General features: G+C 35.7%; 1 protein-coding gene across 4 annotated transcripts in view; it reads right to left on the bottom strand.

The window, feature by feature from the left end:
- METTL4 (methyltransferase like 4) overlaps positions 1–17,897 on the bottom strand; it is a 43,170-nt gene that overhangs the window by 20,758 nt on the left and 4,515 nt on the right. For 3 of the 4 annotated variants that reach the window (XM_032859816.1, XM_032859819.1, XM_032859817.1), the window contains exons 5-6: positions 5,855–6,228; positions 3,791–3,856 (exon numbers count right to left, since the gene is read on the bottom strand). In XM_032859816.1, coding sequence (XP_032715707.1) covers positions 3,791–3,856; positions 5,855–6,228 — 440 coding nt within the window. Of the gene's footprint in view, positions 1–3,790; positions 3,861–5,854; positions 6,229–17,897 lie in introns of all 4 variants that reach the window. The other variant, XM_032859818.1, reaches the window with a different exon arrangement.

A 17,897-nucleotide genomic window follows, 5' to 3' on the forward strand; every position in this document is an offset into this window, starting at 1 on the left:
TAAAACATTTAAAGAAAAGTTAGTAACTATCCTTCTCAAGTTATTCCAAAAAATTAAAAAGGAAGAAATGCTTCCAAACTCATTTTACAAGACCAGCAGAATCAAAGATACCACTTTTAAAACGGCCAATATCCCCAGTGAACACAGATGCAAAAATCCTCTTCAAAATAGTAGCAAATCAAAATCAACAATACATTAATAGGTTCATACTCCATGATCCAGTGAAATTTACCGACATAATACACCACATTAACAAGACTAAAGATAAAAATGTGATCATCTAAATAGATACAAAAAAGCATTTGACATATATAACATCCATTTATGATAAAAACCCTAATGGAGCAATTACAGAAAGAACATACCAAGTATAATACAGGCCTGATATGATAAACCCTCAGCTAACATTATACTCAATGGTGAAAAGCTGTAAGCTTTTCCTCTAACATCAGAAACAAGACAAGGATACACATTCTCACAAATTATTCATGATAGGGAAATCCTAGCCACATCAATTAGGCAAGAAAAAAAAATCAAAGGCATCTAAATTGAAAAAGGAGTAAAATTGTTACTAATTACAGATGACATAATATCATATACAGAAAACCATAAGGCTCCACCAAAAAAACTGTTAAACTAATAAAATAATTCAGTAAAGTCAAAAGATACAAAATGAACATATGGAGAAATCTGTTTCATTTCTATACACTAATAACAAGCTATCAGAAAGAGAAATCAAGAAAACAATCCCATTTAAAATTGCATCAAAAAGTTATACCTAGAAAAAAAATTAACCTGTGAAAGACCTGTACTCTGAAGAGGACAAAATGAAAAATACTGAAGACAACACAAATAAATGGAAATTAATATACTGTGTTCATGGACTGGAAGAATTAATATTGTTAGAATGTCTATACTACACAAAGCAATCTATGTACTTAATGCAGTCCCTATCAGGGCACCTGGATGGCTCAGTCAGTTAAGTGACTACCTTCAGCTCAGGTCATGATCCCAGAGTCCTGGGATCAAGTCCCACATCAGGCTCCCTGCCTTGCAGGAAGTACACGCCTCCCTCTGCCTCTCCCCCCAATTTGTTCTCACAATCTGTTTCTTGCTCACTCTCACTCTCTCAACCAAAGGAAATTAAAAAAAAAAAAAAAAAAAGGAATTAATGCAATCCATTTCAAAATACCAATGGCATTTTTAACAGAACTAGAACAAAAAATCCTGAAATGCGTATGGAACCACAAAAGACCCTAAATAGCCAAAGTGATCTTTAAAAAAACAAACCTAGCAGTTATCAGGCTCCCTGACTTCAAAACATGTTAAAAGCTATACTAATAAAAACAGCATGGTACTGGTACAAAAAAACACACATACGTCAATGGAACAGGATAGAGAGCCCAAAAATAAAGCCACACATACACAATCACCATTTGGCAACTGCCTTAATAATAACTGACTTGGGCAGATTCATCAATAGATGCAGTATTAGTTTTCTATTGCTGCTTTCGGAAATGTCAGTTTCATGAAAGACCAGTAAAGACCCAGGAACTTCCAAATTAAAGGATTCTAAAGAGGGGCGCCTGGATGGCAGAATGGGTTAAGCTTCTGACTCTGGGTTTCGGCTCAGGATGTAATCTCAGAATCCTGAGAACAAGCCCATATTGGGCTCTGTGCTGAGCGCAGAGTCTGCTTGAGATTCTCTCTTCCTCTCCCTCTGCCCCTCCTGCTTATACTCTCTCTCTCTCTCTCTCTCACACACACAAATAAATAATAAAATAATCTTTTTTTTAAAAAGTATACTAAAGAGACACAACAACTAAATATAAGTAATGATCCAGAATTTTATTTTGCTATGAAGGAGGTTTCTAGGATAACTGGTAAAACCTGAATAAAGTGTATGGATTAGATACTAGTTTATATCAATAACAGTAATATATCAATGTTAAGTACCTATTTTGACAATTACATTATGAGAAAATTTATTTGTTTTCAGGAAATATAAAATTAAATTATTTCAGAGCAATTTATTTTCTCCTAAATTATTTTCAAATGATTTTTAAAGAATTATGTATAGATATAAATATTTACACACACAAACACACAGAGAACAGATACATGAATACTTCGTATGATTCTTGCAACTTTAAGAGAAAAAAATCCCACGGTACAGCTCATAAACAAAAAAGCATAAAAAAGCTGAAGATAATTGAGGAGATAAAGAAATTCCATATGAAGTTGAAGTCAAGGTAATAGAATTGTTCAGACTAGAAACTGAACATGAAAGGAACCGTAACTGAAGATATTCACTAGAATGGGAGAGAAAAACTTAGTTTTAAAAAGCTGTTAAAAGGAAATGTCGGGGGTTCCTGGGTGGCTCAGTGGGTTAAGCCGCTGCCTTCGGCTCAGGTCATGGTCCCAGGGTCCTGGGATCGAGTCCCGCATGGGGCTCTCTGCTCAGCAGGGAGCCTGCTTCTCCCTTGCCCCACCCTCTCTGCCTTCCTCTTTGCCTACTTGTGATCTCTGTCAAATAAATAAATAAAATCTTTAAAAAAAAAAAAAAAGGAAATGTTGGGCACCTGGGTGGCTCAGTTGGTTAGGCTACTGCCTTTGGCTCAAGTCATTATCCTAGAGTCCCGGGATTGAGACCCACATCAGGCTCCCTGCTTGGCAGGGAGTCTGCTTCTCCCTCTAATCCTCCCTCTTCTCATGCTCTGTCTCATTCTCTCTCTCTCAAATAAATAAATAAAATCTTTAAAAAAAAAAAAAAAAGGAAATGTCCTCTCAGAAATTAATTGAACTGATTACTCTAAGAGGTGACATAAACAAAAAAGGTGACATAAAACAAATTTTAAATGGATTAGACAAATTCATTCATAGCAGCTACTGAGGGAAACTATGCATGCCTCAGAGATCCTGCAGTTCAGTTCCAGACCACCACAACAAAGCTAATATCACTTTTAATAAAGCGAGTCAAATTAATACTGGGGCTTCCCAGTGCATGTAACAGTTATGTTTACACTATACTGTAGTCAACTGAGTATGCAATAGCATTATGTCTAAGAAAACAACATACATACTTCATTGCTAAAAATTGCTAACCGTCATCTGACTTTCATTGAGTCATAATCTCTATGCACAGATCACCAAAACAAATAATGAAAATGTTTGAAATACTGCAAAATGTGACACAAAGTGAGCAAATGCTGTTGGAAAAATGATACCAACAGATGCGCTCAATGCAGAGTTGCCACAAACCTTCAATTATTTTTTAAAAAGGCAATATCTGCAAAGTACAATAAAATGACACACAATAAAACAAGGTACGCCCATATTTTGGCACGTATTTCTAAACTTTAAAATGTGTTATCAAAGGAAGGAAAAGGGTTGCCCTTTGGTGTTAAAGAAATATCCCTCAACTGGTTCAGTCAGTAACCTCAGTCATTAATAAATATATTATATTCTTATTACCTATATGTCATTCTAGTGCAAGAGAATTACCTAATTAGGGGAATGAAAAATTGAAACTATTTTAGTAGTTTCAGACAACCTACATCTCAAACTAATACTTTTAGCAATGTAACCAGAATGTAAAAAGGACAATTAGCTCTTAGAAAAGTATGGGTGCATGGATGGCTCAGTCAGGTAAGCACCTGACTCTTGGTGTCAGCTCAGGTCTTGATCTCAAAGTCGTGAGTTCAGGCCCCACATTGGGGTTCAAGCTGGAAATTAAAGAAAAAAAAAAAAAACCCAAGGCGTATCTAATAGACAATTTATTTACACTTACCTGTTACTTCTTTTAACTGATTTGTTCTGCCATGGTGGATCTATCACAATTACATCATATGTTTTCCTACCTGAAAAGAAATACCCAACTTCAGAAAATACCTACCTTCTGTAGGTGATCACTTTAAAAACTAAAGTGCATTGACTATAGACACAAATATAATGGAATGCAACAAAAGCACTTAACAACATTTATTCAAATGGAATAATTGAATCTAAAAAAATTGAGATTTCCCTTATAATTTAGTACCACTGGGATTTTAACCTAAGTTCACCTATTCCTATTTTTGCAAAGACTACCTGAAAATAACTATAGCTCACTTAGCTGGACACCAACCATTTGTAAATGTCTTTTATGTCTTGACAGCCATATTAACGTGATCCTTTCAAACCTAAATGGGTTTTTTATTGTTGTTGTGTTTTGTTTTTGTCATTTTTTTGCTTTCGTTTTTTTAAGCTTCGATTTGAAATAATTTATCTTAAAACTGATACACTGACCTTGGTAAAACTTCCTCAATTTACAGGTGTCTTTTTTTCTGGCCCAGGATCCAAAGCAGAATCACACATTGCATCTAATTGCCACGTCTCCTCAATCTCTTCCAATCTGGGAAAGTTCCTCAGTCTTTTTTTGTCACTCATGACCTTGACACTTTGAAGGCTACTGGCCAGTTATTTTATAGAATGTCTCTTAATTTAGGTTTGGTACTTCCTCGTGATTAAACTTAGATTATTAATTTTTAGCAAGAACACTACCAACTAATCAGGAAATACACGATGTCAAAATGTCTCATTATTGGCGATACTACCTTTAATCACTTGGTTAAAGGGTTGTCTACCAGGTTTCTCCAGTTTTCACTTTGTAATTAGTAAGTATCTTGTAAGGAGATACTTTAAGACTGTGCAAATATCCTGTGTCTCATCTTTTCATCTACTATTTTGACATCTAATTACCATGATGTTTGCCAAATAGAAACTTTCTAGTTCTATCATTCCACCCACATTTTTTAACTTGAATTTTACTATAAGGAAGAGCTGTCCCTTCTGCTTTTTATAAACATATGTATATTTTGGTATATGTACAGTTTTACAAGCAATCAAAACAGTGCAAATTAAAATAAGGAAGTAATGGTTTTTAAACTATTAAAGTGACAAAAACCAAAAAGAACAGAAAACAACATTCAAACATAACTTTCCCATTAATTTATTACCCTGTCATTTACCCTAAAGAATTTATGACACTGTGACATGAATGACCACTCATATGTAACATGGCTTGACAGAAATTAAAAGAAGCATTTCCTTAATGAATATGTCATTTTATAAATTAAAAGTTTTTATATTAAATATCCAAATAACAATATCATATTAAGGTAAACTTCATCAATACATTTCTTTTCCTACTTCAGCCCTTAGAATATTATGACTTATTAAATACGTATAAATCCCTGCCATAAGCAATTGATGCAGATGCCCTTCAGAAGGAGATTATTATCATAACCATTTTATAAACTAGGAAACTGAGGCTCAGTTTTGTAAGTGAATAGCTCGAAGATTAACAGTTAAGCTTTAGAATCTAAATTCAAATTCAGGTATATATGAATGTGAATTTCAATCTTTAAATTTTGTTGACATTATATAGGAAAATATTTCAAGAAACTTTAGACAATAAACTAGAACACTAGCTTAAACTGTAACTTAAAAGGCTATAGTGTTAATATTTATATCTGAAGTGTTCCTACTTCACTATAAAGAAAAGTTAAATAAAATTGTTTGGCCAAGCCCAGCTACATCATGACTTCGTAAGTACAGAGCAGCAATTTACATTTGCTTTCACAGGGACAATTACTTTTTGACCCTTTGTTCATTAGACTCATTTTTTAATTTTTTCAAAAATTTTAAATGTTTTTAAATCAAAAGACCTTTAAAATTAAAAGAAAAAATCACACAGAGAAAATTAAGCATTTACTCTATCCTCAGAATGTTGACCCACATTCAGCATTCAGACTAGCTCTTGACTTCTGAGGCCACAAAAAAAATTATATTTTTCTAATAACATAGTAGTTACTTACAGTTCAGAAGTGGATGCATGCAAGAAATGTCAGACAAAAGAAAACTGCTTTTTGGTGGCACCAGGTATTTCTGTCCCATTAAAGTAATCATTTTTGTAATGCTAGAGTTGTTTTCAACAACCCGTGAAAATAAATCCTGTTCTGTAACAGACATATCTTCATCCATCAATTGTAACACCTGAAGTTCCATTTCATTCAGAGAAGGCAACTGCTTTGCCATTGCACATAATTCTGACAAATTGCAGGTATCAAGTGGTAAAGTAATGGGCTCACTACACTTGTCCCATTTTTCAGAAAGTGGATGAAGAAAGCCACTTTTGAGACCTTCTTGGATTAACTCTGAAGAGCCATCCAAAATCAGTCCCCTGATCTGTAAGAAAAATTTGTTAAGGTACATTAAAAGGTCATTTACATTAAGACAATTCTCTAAATAATGAAATTCAACTATGCTTTGAATATTTGAACTTATGGATTGAAATCAGTATTTTAAAACACTAAAATAATTTTATGATAAAATGTAAAGGCAAGAATGTGTGAGTATACCTTTGAATTGCTGTTTCCTAAATGTGGAATAAAATAAACCTCATAAATTCACTTACAATTAAATAACCAAACAATATACGTAAAAAACACATTCTTAAAAATGTATTAAGATAGGTGGGAAATAAATAAATAAATATGAATTTGATAACATGAATGTTTCTAGAAGAAAGCAGAATTTCTAATCTATAAAGCAAACTAAGCTTAGATCACATTTAATATTATATTTTTCTAATGATCTAATTTTAAAATAAACTTACCTTTGAATCTGTATTTCTTAAATTGTAAAGAAAAAAAGTAACCATTAAATGAACATATAAACAAAGTTTTGCGAAAATACAACTACAATCATTAGAAAATTAAAATCTAAGTTCCACTTCCGGGCAAGGCAATACCAGAGGTCAAATTTAACTTTTCATCTAAATTACTTTTTTAAAAAAGTATAAAGTGTAGGGGCGCCTGGGTGGCTCAGTGGGTTAAAGCCTCTGCCTTCGGCTCAAGTCGTGATCCCAGGGTCCTGGGATTGAGCCCCGCATCGGGCTCTTTGCTCAGCAGGGAGCCTGCTTCCTCTCCCTCTGTCTGCCTCTCTGCCTACTTGTGATCTCTGTCTGTCAAGTAAATAAATAAAATCTTTAAAAAAAAATTAAAAATTAAAAAATTAAAATAAAAAAGCATAAAGTGTAATTTTTTTAAAAGCCTTTCAAACTTTAGGTGGATGTCAAGTAGTGAAAAATACTGGCCCCTAAGAAAGGAGAAATGAATGATTGTTCCAGTTTACTGCCTTGAGAAAGTTTTCAGGCAGCAGCAGAGCAAAAGTTTTCAGAGACCAAAAGTCTCTGAGTAGAGAAGATGGAGCTCAAAGTCTGAAAAGGTCAAAGCAGCTAGAGTTTGCAGGGCAGGATACCAAAGAGGAGAGAGGTGTACAAAGAGAGAATTCTTAAAAGCTGCAGAAGGTCCACTCAAATCTCCCCAAGGTCAGGGAAAGAAATTATGTCAAATGTTCAGAGGAAACAATCCACAGAGCTCACACCGGGACAGGAACAGTGCTCCCATTAGCCAGAATGGAACTCTCCTAATTACAAGGCATCAGGTAGACCTCTCAAAAGGGTACTGCCTCCTGAGTCAGGAAAAAAAAAAAAAATAGCTCCAAAAACTGCTCTGGTCTTAACTAAAAAAAATCTTAAAACAAGCTTCAAAACTTAAAAAAAAAAAGTCACAGAAGGATCAAACATTTCTTCTTCTTCTTTTTTTTAAACCCAGATATTAGGAAGGTTTAAATTCCTTGATGTTGCTCACATATTTCCATTGGACAGCACTGTTTTAGTTGTTGTTGCTGTTATTGTTGTTTAAAGATTTAATTTATTTATTTGACAGAGAAGAGTGACAGAGAGAGGGGGGAAACACAAGCAGGGGAAGTGAGAGGGGGAGAAGCAGGCTTCCCGCTGAGCAGGGAGCCTGATGTGGGATTTGATTCCAGAACGCTGAGATCATGACCTGAGCTGAAGGCAGATGCTTAATGCCTAGAGCCACCCAGGCATCCCAGATCAACCATTTTCAAAATAACTTTCTCCAAGAACAAATTTCAAGAATATTTATAGGAATATGAAAATATCTAGTACCTAAGAACTAAAATTGAAATGTTACACAAAAAAAATGGAAAATTACCAGATATATAAAGAAGCAGGAAAATGCAATACATTACGGAGGAATAATCACTCAATAGAAACACACAAGAATAACACAGATGAACAAACAGCAGAAAAGGCTGGATAGGTTTACTTGCAGCCCATTAAAAGATTAGGAACAGGGGCGCCTGGGTGGCTCAGTGGGTTAAAGCCTCTGCCTTCTGCTCAGGTCATGATCTAGGGTCCTGGGATCAAGCCCCACATCAGGCTCTCTGCTCGGCGGGGAGCCTGCTTCCCCCTCTCTCTCCCTGCCTGCCTCTCTGCCTACTTGTGATCTCTGTCTGTCAAATAAATAAATAAAATCTTCAAAAAAAAAAAGATTAGGAACAAAAGTAGAATATAATAAGGCACTTATCATAACCATATTCATATGTTCAAAAAATGTACAGGAAAAAATGAGAATGTTAAAGAGACACAAAAACTACTAACCAATATCAAGAGTTTCCACAGGGAAAAAACTGCATACCACAGGAATATTGCGGGTTGAGTTACAGACCACTGGAATAAAGCCAACTTATTGCAATAAGTAAGTAAATAAATAAATAAATCATCTGAAGCCAAGGTCTGTAAGCTGCAAAAGATTCACCTGTATTTTATAAATCAGACTATATATTCTTTTCTATAATCATTATCTTTTTTGTCCCCCTTGGTGCAGTCCTCAAAATATGCTATTTGGACTACCTCCGTTGGCATCACCTGGAAGTTGTTAAAAATAAAAATTCCTACTCCCATACAGGAGATAGTGGGGTTTTAGTTCCCCGCCACCACAATAAAGTGACTATAGCAATAACGTAAGTCAAATTTATTTTTTGGATTTCAGTGCAAATAAAAGTGATATTTATACTGTTCAACAGCAGTACAGCCTTAAAAACAATGTATATACCTTAACTTAAAAATACCTTATTGCTAAAAAATGCAAACTATCATCTGAAATTTCAGCAAGTAATATTCTTTTTGTGGGTGGAGAGTCTTGCCTCCATGTGGATAGCTATTGACTCATTAGGGTGGTGGTTTTTGAAGGTTGAGGTAGCCATGGCAATTTTTTAAAACAAGACAACAATGAAGTTTGCTGCATCAATTGACTCTTCGTGCATGCTCTTTGATAGCATTTTACCCACAGTAGAACGTCTTTCCAAATTGGGAGTCAATCCTCTCAAACCCTGTTGCTGCTTCGCCAGCTAAGTTTATGGAAGTCCTCTTTGTCCTTTCAACAATGTTCACAGCATCGTCACCAGGAGTGGATTCCACCTGAAGGAAACATTTTCTTTGTCCATAAGAACCAACCCCTCATCCACTAAAGCTCTGTCATGAGCTTGCAGCAATGTGGTCCCATCTTCAAGCTCCACTTGTAATTCTAGTTCTCTTGCTATTTCCACCACATCTGCAATGACTTCCTCCACGGAAATCTGGAACCCCTTAAAGTCATCCCTTAGAGTTGGAATTAATTAGGAATTCCTCCACATTCCTGGTAATTTTGATATTTTGACCTCTTCCCGTGAATCACAAATGTTCTTAATGGCATCTACAATAGTGAATCTTTTCCAGAAAACTTTTCATCGACTTTGTGGCCAGATGCATCAGAAGAATCACTGTCTGTGGAAGCTATAGCCCTATGAGATGTATTTCTTCAATAATAAGACTTGAGTCAAAATTACTCCTTGATCTGTGAGCTGCCAGATGTATTTTATGTTAGCAGGCATGAAAACAACATACATCCAAGTGCACATCTCCATCAGAACTCTTGGCTCACCAGGTGCACTATTAATAAGTACCATTTTGAAAGGAATCTTTTCTTCTGAGCAGTGGGTCTCAACAGTGGGTTTAAAAGATTCAGTAAGCCACGCTGTAAACAGATGTGCTGTCATCCAGGCTTTGTTCTTCCACTTAGAGAGCAAACACATAGTAAACTTAGCATAATTTTTTTTAAAGATTTATTTATTTATTTTCGATAAAGAGAGAGAACATGAGCAGGAGGAGAGGCAGAGGGAAAGGGAGAAAATCCTCAAGCAGATGCCCTGCTAATCATGGAACTCATGGAACCTGATACAGGGCTTGATCCCAGGACCTGGAGATCATGACCCAAACTGAAATCAAGAGTCGGAGATTTAACCAACTGAGCCACCAGGTGCCCTAACTTAGCATAGTACTTAAGAGACTGAGGATCTTCAGAATGGTAAATGAGCATTGTCTTCAACTTAAAATCACCAGCATCAGTAGCCCCTAGCAAGAGAGCCAGCCTATTCTTTCAAACTTTGAAGTTAGGCATTCTTCTATCTAGCTGTAAAATTCCTAGATGCCATCTTCTTCCAATAGAAGGCTGCTTCGTCTACATTGAAAATCTGTTTAGTGTAGCCACCTTCAATAATGGTCTTAGCTACATCATCTGGATTACTTGCTACAGCTTCTCCATCAGCACTTACTGCTTCACCTTGCACTCTGATGTTAGGGAGACAGCTTCTTAAACCTCATAAACCAACCTCTACCAACTTCAAACTCTTCTACAACTTCCTCATCCATCTTCTCAGCCTTCATAGAACTGAAGAGAGTTAGGGCCTTGCTCTGGATTAGGCTTTGGCTTAAGGGAATATTGTGGCTGGTTCAATCTTCTAACCAGACCATTCAAATTTTCTCCATATCAGCAATAAGGCTGATTTCACTTGTCATTCATATGCTCACTGGGTTAGGACTTTAAATTTCCTTCAAGAACTTTTGCTTTGCATTCACAATTTCACCAACACTTTGGTGAAAGGGACCTAGTTTTCAGCATATCTCAGCTTTTGATCTGCCTTCTTCACTGAACTTAATCATTTCCAGCTTTTGATTTAAAGCATAAGACATGTTGGAGTTCCTGGGTGGCTCAGTTGGTTAAGCATGCAACTCTTGATTTCAGCTCAGGTCATCCCAGAGTCATGAGATCAAGCCCCGGTCATGCTCTGCACTGGCTGTGGAGCCTGTTTAAGAGTCTCTCTCTCCCTCTCCCCTGCCCCCTCCCCACCCCACAGTCTCTTAAAAAAAAAAAATTAGGAGCATCTGGGTGGCTCAGTCAGTTAACCACCTGCCTTCAGCTCAGGTCATGATCCCAGGGTCCTGGGATTAGAGCTCCACATCAGGCTCCCTGCTCAGCAGGGTTTCTGCTTCCCCCTTTGTTCCTTCCCTGGCTTGTGCTCTCTTTCTCTCTCACTCACTTTCTCTCTCTCAAATAAATAAAATCTTTATTTTTTTTAAGTTTTTATTTACTTATTTGACAGGGAGAGAGAGAGAAATCGCAAGTAGGCAGAGAGGCAGGCAGAGAGAGGGGGGAAGCAGACTCTCTGCTCAATTCCAGGACCCTGAGATCATGACCTGAGTTGAAGGCAGAGGCTTAACCCACGGAGCCAACCAGGCACCCCAAATAAAATATTTTAAAAAAAAATTTAAAGTACGAGACACGCAACTCTTCCTTTCACTTGAACACTTGGAGGCAATTGCACGGTTATTAATTAGACTAATTTCAAGACTGCTGTATCTCAGGCAGTAGGGAGGCCCAAGAAGAGGGAGAGAGACTGGGGAATGGCTGGTTGGTGGAGGAGTGAGAGCACACAGTATTTATCAATTAAGTTTGCCATCTTGTATGTGTGCAGCTTGTGGTACCCCAAAACAATTACAATAGTAATATCAAAGATCGCTCATCACAGATCACCATGAAAAATGTTATATAAAAAAGTTTAAAATACTGCAAGAATTATCTAAATGTGACACAGAGAAACAAATTAAGCAAATGCTTTTGGAAGAACGGCACTGACAGACTTGCTTGATGCAGGGTGGCCACAAATTTTAATTTTTCAAGAAGTGTGATATCTGCAAAGTACAATAAAGCAAAGAGCAATAAAACAAGGTATGCCTGTTCAATGCAAAAAGGAAATATATACTAGATTGCATTAATAGCAGGTACTGGAGAAGAAAAGATTACTGTACTTGAAAACAACACAATAAAAGTATCCAAAAAGAAGATGACAGAAAAAATATTTGAGGAGGAAACGGCCAAAAAAATTCCCAAATCTGCTGAAACTATTAATTCATAGATTCAAAGTTCGACAGAGGAGGTGGGGAAAACTACATTAAGGACCATCATAATCAGGTTGCTAAAAATCAATGATAAAGAAAAAATATTAAAAGCAGCAAAAGATTTCTACTTTCAACTAAGATAAAGTCTCAGGAACAACAGCTTTCAAGACACAGGACATCAGGCAATAAAGACAATGAAAGAAATCATAGGTAAGCCCTATGAGTGCCCCCAGCTAACTGCCTGGGAAGTTTCCAGGCCAAAGAATCTGGACAGAGCCTAGGAAAAATCCAGAGCTGAGTAGACAAAGCAGAGAATGCAGGAAGGTCAAGACAAGAATTCATAGGACAGGGTACCAGACAGGAAAGAACTACAAGAGAGAGAACTACGTAGATCCATAGACAGTCACACTGGAAAAATTCCCCTAAGTACTAATGTGCTTAAATGTATAAGGGAATTATACAAGGCCAGGAAAAGAAACATCCAAAGGACAGAAGAAATAGTGCCAGGAGTTCCCACAGGGCCAAGAATGGTGCCTGTTTCCAATATTCAGACTGAGAAACCTCAAAATTCACCAGGCAAATGAGAGATAATTAACCATGCATCTTTGACAGAGGAGAGGCACTGACAGCTGGTCATTTGGAATATATACTACAAACACAAGGATGGTTACACATGAAGAAAAAATCAAAGGGAAATATTAGTAGAAAAATCACCTATTCAATCTCCACAGATGCTTAAAAAACATTTCATAAAATTCAATAACCATGTTTGATAATAACAGTAAATAAGAACAGATGGAGGGGTGCCTGGGTGGTTCAGTCAGTTAAGCACGTGTCCTTGGCTCAGGTCATGCTTCCAGGGTCCTGGGATTGAACCCACATCAGGCTCCCTCTCCCTCTACCCCTTTCTCCCTATCCGCTCCCCCCACCCCACGCCACGCTCATTCTCTCATACTCTCCCAAATAAATCAGTAAAATCTTAAAAAAAAAAAAAAAAAGTAATGGGGCACCTGGGTGGCTCAGAGGGTTAAGCCTCTGCCTTCAGCTCAGGTCATGCTCTCAAGGTCCTGGGATCAAGCCCCACGTCAGGCTCTCTGTTCAGTGGGGAGCCTGCTTCCCCCTCTCTCTGTCTGCCTCTCTGATCTCTGTCTGTCAAATAAATAAAATCTTTAAAAAAAAAAAAGTAACAAAAAAGAACAAATGGAAACTCCTTAACATGCTATTTGCTGGTCAGTCCAAAAGCCAGTATTATGCTTAGTAATGAAATCATCCCCACTGAGTCAGGAACAAGACAAAGATGTATACTGTCATATCTATGATTTAATATTGTATTGTATTTTCTAGCCTATACATCTACAAACAAGAAATAAATTAGAGATAAAATAATTAGGAAGCTGTAATTAAAAGTACTACTATTTTCAGAAGTTATAAGTATTACCTCAAAAACCCAGAGATTAAAAGAAAAAAAAAACAAACCTACAGCAACTTAAGAAACTGCCAAGACCTTTATAAAGAAAATCTTATAGAATGACAACAGAAATTGAAACAAATGGAAAGACGTATCTGTGTTATTAACTTCTTAAAGATGTCAGTAGGCCCTAATATAATTTATAAATTTAACTTGATACCATAAAAATTCTAATTGCTTCTTTTTCTAACCAGAATTAAATTGATCTTAATGGGAAATTCATATGGGAAAATAAACAAAACAAAAACTCTGTAAAAGAGAAATATGGATAAAAGGGGGATGAGCATACCAAATATTAAAACATACTCATGTTATAAAACCTGAAAAGAGACTGGAAGATAGACAAATAAAGACAAAGTCCCGAAACAAACTCATATACATATGTGTATGTGTTACTACACTTTATACCACAATGAAATCTAAATGAATCAAAGATATAAATATGAAATGAAATAATGTTCTAGGAAAAAAGATGGGAAAATTCTTTCATTTTACCCACCATGGGAAAATTCTTTTAAAGCCTTGAAGAAGAAATACCTTTTTAAATATGACTCAAAAATCCAGAAGTCATGAAAGAAAAAAAATGAATAGATTTAACTAAATAAAAATACAAAACTGTGTATGTGGTTAAAAAAATCATAATTAAAATCAAAATGACAAAACAATAAAAATATATTTGCAATTTATATCATAGGCAAAGTACTAGTTTCCCTAACATATAAAGAGCACCTATAAATTAAGGACACAATATTTTAATACACAAAAGAAACTAACAGTTCACATTAAAAAAATACAAATGGTTTTTAAATGTATGTAAAAATACTTAACCACACTAAGGGAATGCAAATTAAAATCATACTGAAATATTATTTTTTACCTATCAAACTGGCAAGTATCAAAAACAATACATCACATACTGTGATGGTAAGGATGTGAGAAAAAAGGCAAAATTATACATTTCTGGTTTGCTAATAAGATGATAAAACCTCCATATCAGCAACTTGAAAATATCTATCAAAAGGTTCAAACCTCTGACCCAACAACTTAATTGCTTGAAATGTACCCTGCAGATACACACATATGTATGTATACAGCATGTGTATAATGTACCTAAATGTCAACAGTTAAAGACTAAGAAAAGTACAAAAGACAAGTGACATAAAACAATTTGTAAAGTATGTCTATCTGAAGGGAAAAAAGGAAGGTGCAAAATTGTATCAAGTATGCTACCATCTAAATAAAAAAGGAGAAGGGGAATATATGCACAAATTGTATTTCATGTATGAACGCAACCACCACTCGACAAATACATTGAGAGGAAAAAGCAGGCGACTGAGGGATAGGGATTAGAGAAAGACCTACTATACACTCTTTGTAGATTTTGAACTTTACCAAATGAATGCATTTTCTATCTAAAAATGAAGTTAATATTAAATAAATTAAATAAAATGTAAAATGTCACCTGCTTTCAACAGCTTCCCACCACCCTTAATTCTAAATGTCTTAAGATGGTCTTGTAAGGGGTGCCTGGGTGGCTCAGTGGGTTAAGGCCTCTGCCTTCGGCTCAGGTCACAGTCTTGGGGTTCTGGGATCGAGCCCCATGTCCGGCTCTCTGCTCGGTGGGGAGCCTGCTTCCCTCTCTCTCTCTCTCTGCCTACTTGTGATCTCTGTCTGTCAAATAAATAAATAAATAAATCTTTAAAAAAAAAAAAAATGGTCTTGTAAAATCTCATGATTTGTGACTTATTTCCCCAGTTTCATCTCTAACCACCCTCTCCACATTCCACAGCCCAGCTACCCGGAACCTTTTTCAGTTTCTTAAACAAGCTTGATACCATCTTGTTTTTAAACTTTAGCAAAATGCTATTCTTCAGGGCGCCTGGGTGGCTCAGAGGTTTAAGCCTCTGCCTTCAGCTCAGGTCATGGTCTCAGGGTCCTGAGATGGAGCCCACATCAGGCTCTCTGTTCAGCAGGGAGCCTGCTTCCCCCTCTCTCTCTGCCTGCCTCTCTGCCTACTTGTGATCTCTCTCTGTCAAATAAATAAAATCTTTAAAAAAAAAAATGCTATTCTTCTCAAAGAATCACTCTTCATCACTCTTCATCACCCTCTTCATATGACTAATGACTACTACAAAGACACAACTTAAACAAAATTAGTGCCTCCATAAAGCTTTCCTTGACACCCCATCCTTAGGTCTAAATTGGACGCCCACCTCTGTGCTCTCACTGTATCCTAGACTTGTCCTAGCATAGTGCTTTTTATGATATACAGTAGTTTAGCTTAATCATCGGTGTCCCTCAAGAACCTAAGTGCTGAAACAGAAGCACTGTATTTATCTGTATTTCTACTGAAGTCCCAGGAATAACTCTCTCTGCTGTACAGCTGGCACTTGATGAATATTTATAAGTGAACTGAATTAATGCACTTACTGAGTGAGGGAATAAATGTATAAATGAATAAGTGAATTAGATAAGAAGAAAGGGAAGGGCACAGATAGATTCATTCAGTAAAGAAAATAAGACAAGTTCTACTACAGGCTTTTCCTTAATATATGTTCCTTAAAGTCATCTACATATCTTGTCTATTAACAGTCCTCGTACCAACTTCAAACATTCCATTACTGCCAATAGACTCTAATCCCTATAAAATTGTTAACTGACAATAAAATGGCCATATACTTTTATTCCAATTTGCTACTGAAGCTAAAAGAGTTCTAAAGTTGATTTTATAAATATTCTGTTCTATGACTAAAGGGTTTGATTCTATTCTGCAGCACATGAATGTTTCCCAATTTATAGTTATCATTAATAGTCAAAAGTATTTAGTGATCTGAGTACATACATGAATTCAAGAAATTCTATTCTCTAATTTCATTTAACATATTAAAATTATTAATCTTTCTTATATCATACCCTGGATTTTTGCATACTTCTGCAGTTTAATCTTGCAAGTGACATTTCCAGGCAATAGAAATACTTTGAAAACTAACAAACTACAGCAAACTTTTGGTATTGAAAGATTTAACACTTGTGTATTCAGCTTCCCCAATACACATAAAATCCAATGTATTAATGAAAACCACAATGAGATATCACTCTACACCTATTAGGATGGCTTTTACTTTTGAAAAGGCAAACAGAAAATTACAAGTATTAGAGTGTGCAGGAACTGGAACCCTTGTGCACTGCTGGTAGGAATATAAAATGATGCAACTGCTGTGGAAAAGAGTTTGGCAGTTCCTCAAAAAGTTAAACATAAAGTTACTGTGTGATCCAGCAATTCTCATCTAGGTATATACCGAAAATAATTAAAAGCAAGACTTAAACAGATACTTATACACCAAATATTCATAGCAGCATTATTCACAACAGCCAAAAGATGGAAAGAACCCAAATGTCCATGAACAAATGAATGGATAAAAAAAAATGAAGTGCAGACATACAATGAAATACTACTCAGTCTTAAAACAGAATGAAATTCTGATACTGTAATGAACCTTGAAGACATTATGCTAAATGAAATAAATTAGAAACAAAAGGATAAATATATGATTCCACTTATACACCTTTAATAGGCAAATGCAAAATACAGAAGGTAGAATAGAGGTTAGGGCTCTTCCCACAAGGGCTGTGGGAAGAGGAAAATGGAGAGCTATTTAACTAGCGTAGATTCTATGTGGGATGATGAAAAAGTTCTGGAGATGGTTGCATGGTGATTATGGCACAATATTGTGAATGTACTTAATGCCACTGAATTATACATCTAAAAATGGTAAAACAGCAGATTTTATTATGTATATCTTCCTACACAAAAGAGAAAAAATCTTAGGTCCTATCATCAAATTAACTCACCATGTCCAAGACTGCATTTACTATCGTCCCTCCTAAGCCAAATTCCAACCCCAATTTTCCCATTTCAATCAAGAGAGTTAAAGCTTAAAAAACTGGAGTGCCCTCTGCTTCCTCTCATTTCTTTACTAGGTCCCCTTTATCGTTATGCTCTAAAAATACATCCTTCACATCGTTCATGCTTTCTTCTGCAACTATCTTATTAAGTCATCTTACCTATGGACAAGAGACTTTAAAACTTATCAAATTTCTAAACTTAACCAATATAGTATAAGTTTACTTGTGTTAAATAGTAAAACTAATAGAAGTATATAAAATTTTAAGAAAAATTGAACTGTTTATTACTATAAAAGTAAAAATAAATCACTCCACTATTAAATTCTAACTTTGATCAAAATAATGGCTTAATTTTTAAGAACATCCTTATTTATATTGGTTATTTATACTACTTCA

The sequence above is a fragment of the Lontra canadensis genome, unplaced genomic scaffold (assembly GCF_010015895.1).
Source record: "Lontra canadensis isolate GAN:19392208 unplaced genomic scaffold, GSC_riverotter_1.0 scaffold17, whole genome shotgun sequence".
NCBI lineage: Eukaryota > Metazoa > Chordata > Mammalia > Carnivora > Mustelidae > Lontra > Lontra canadensis.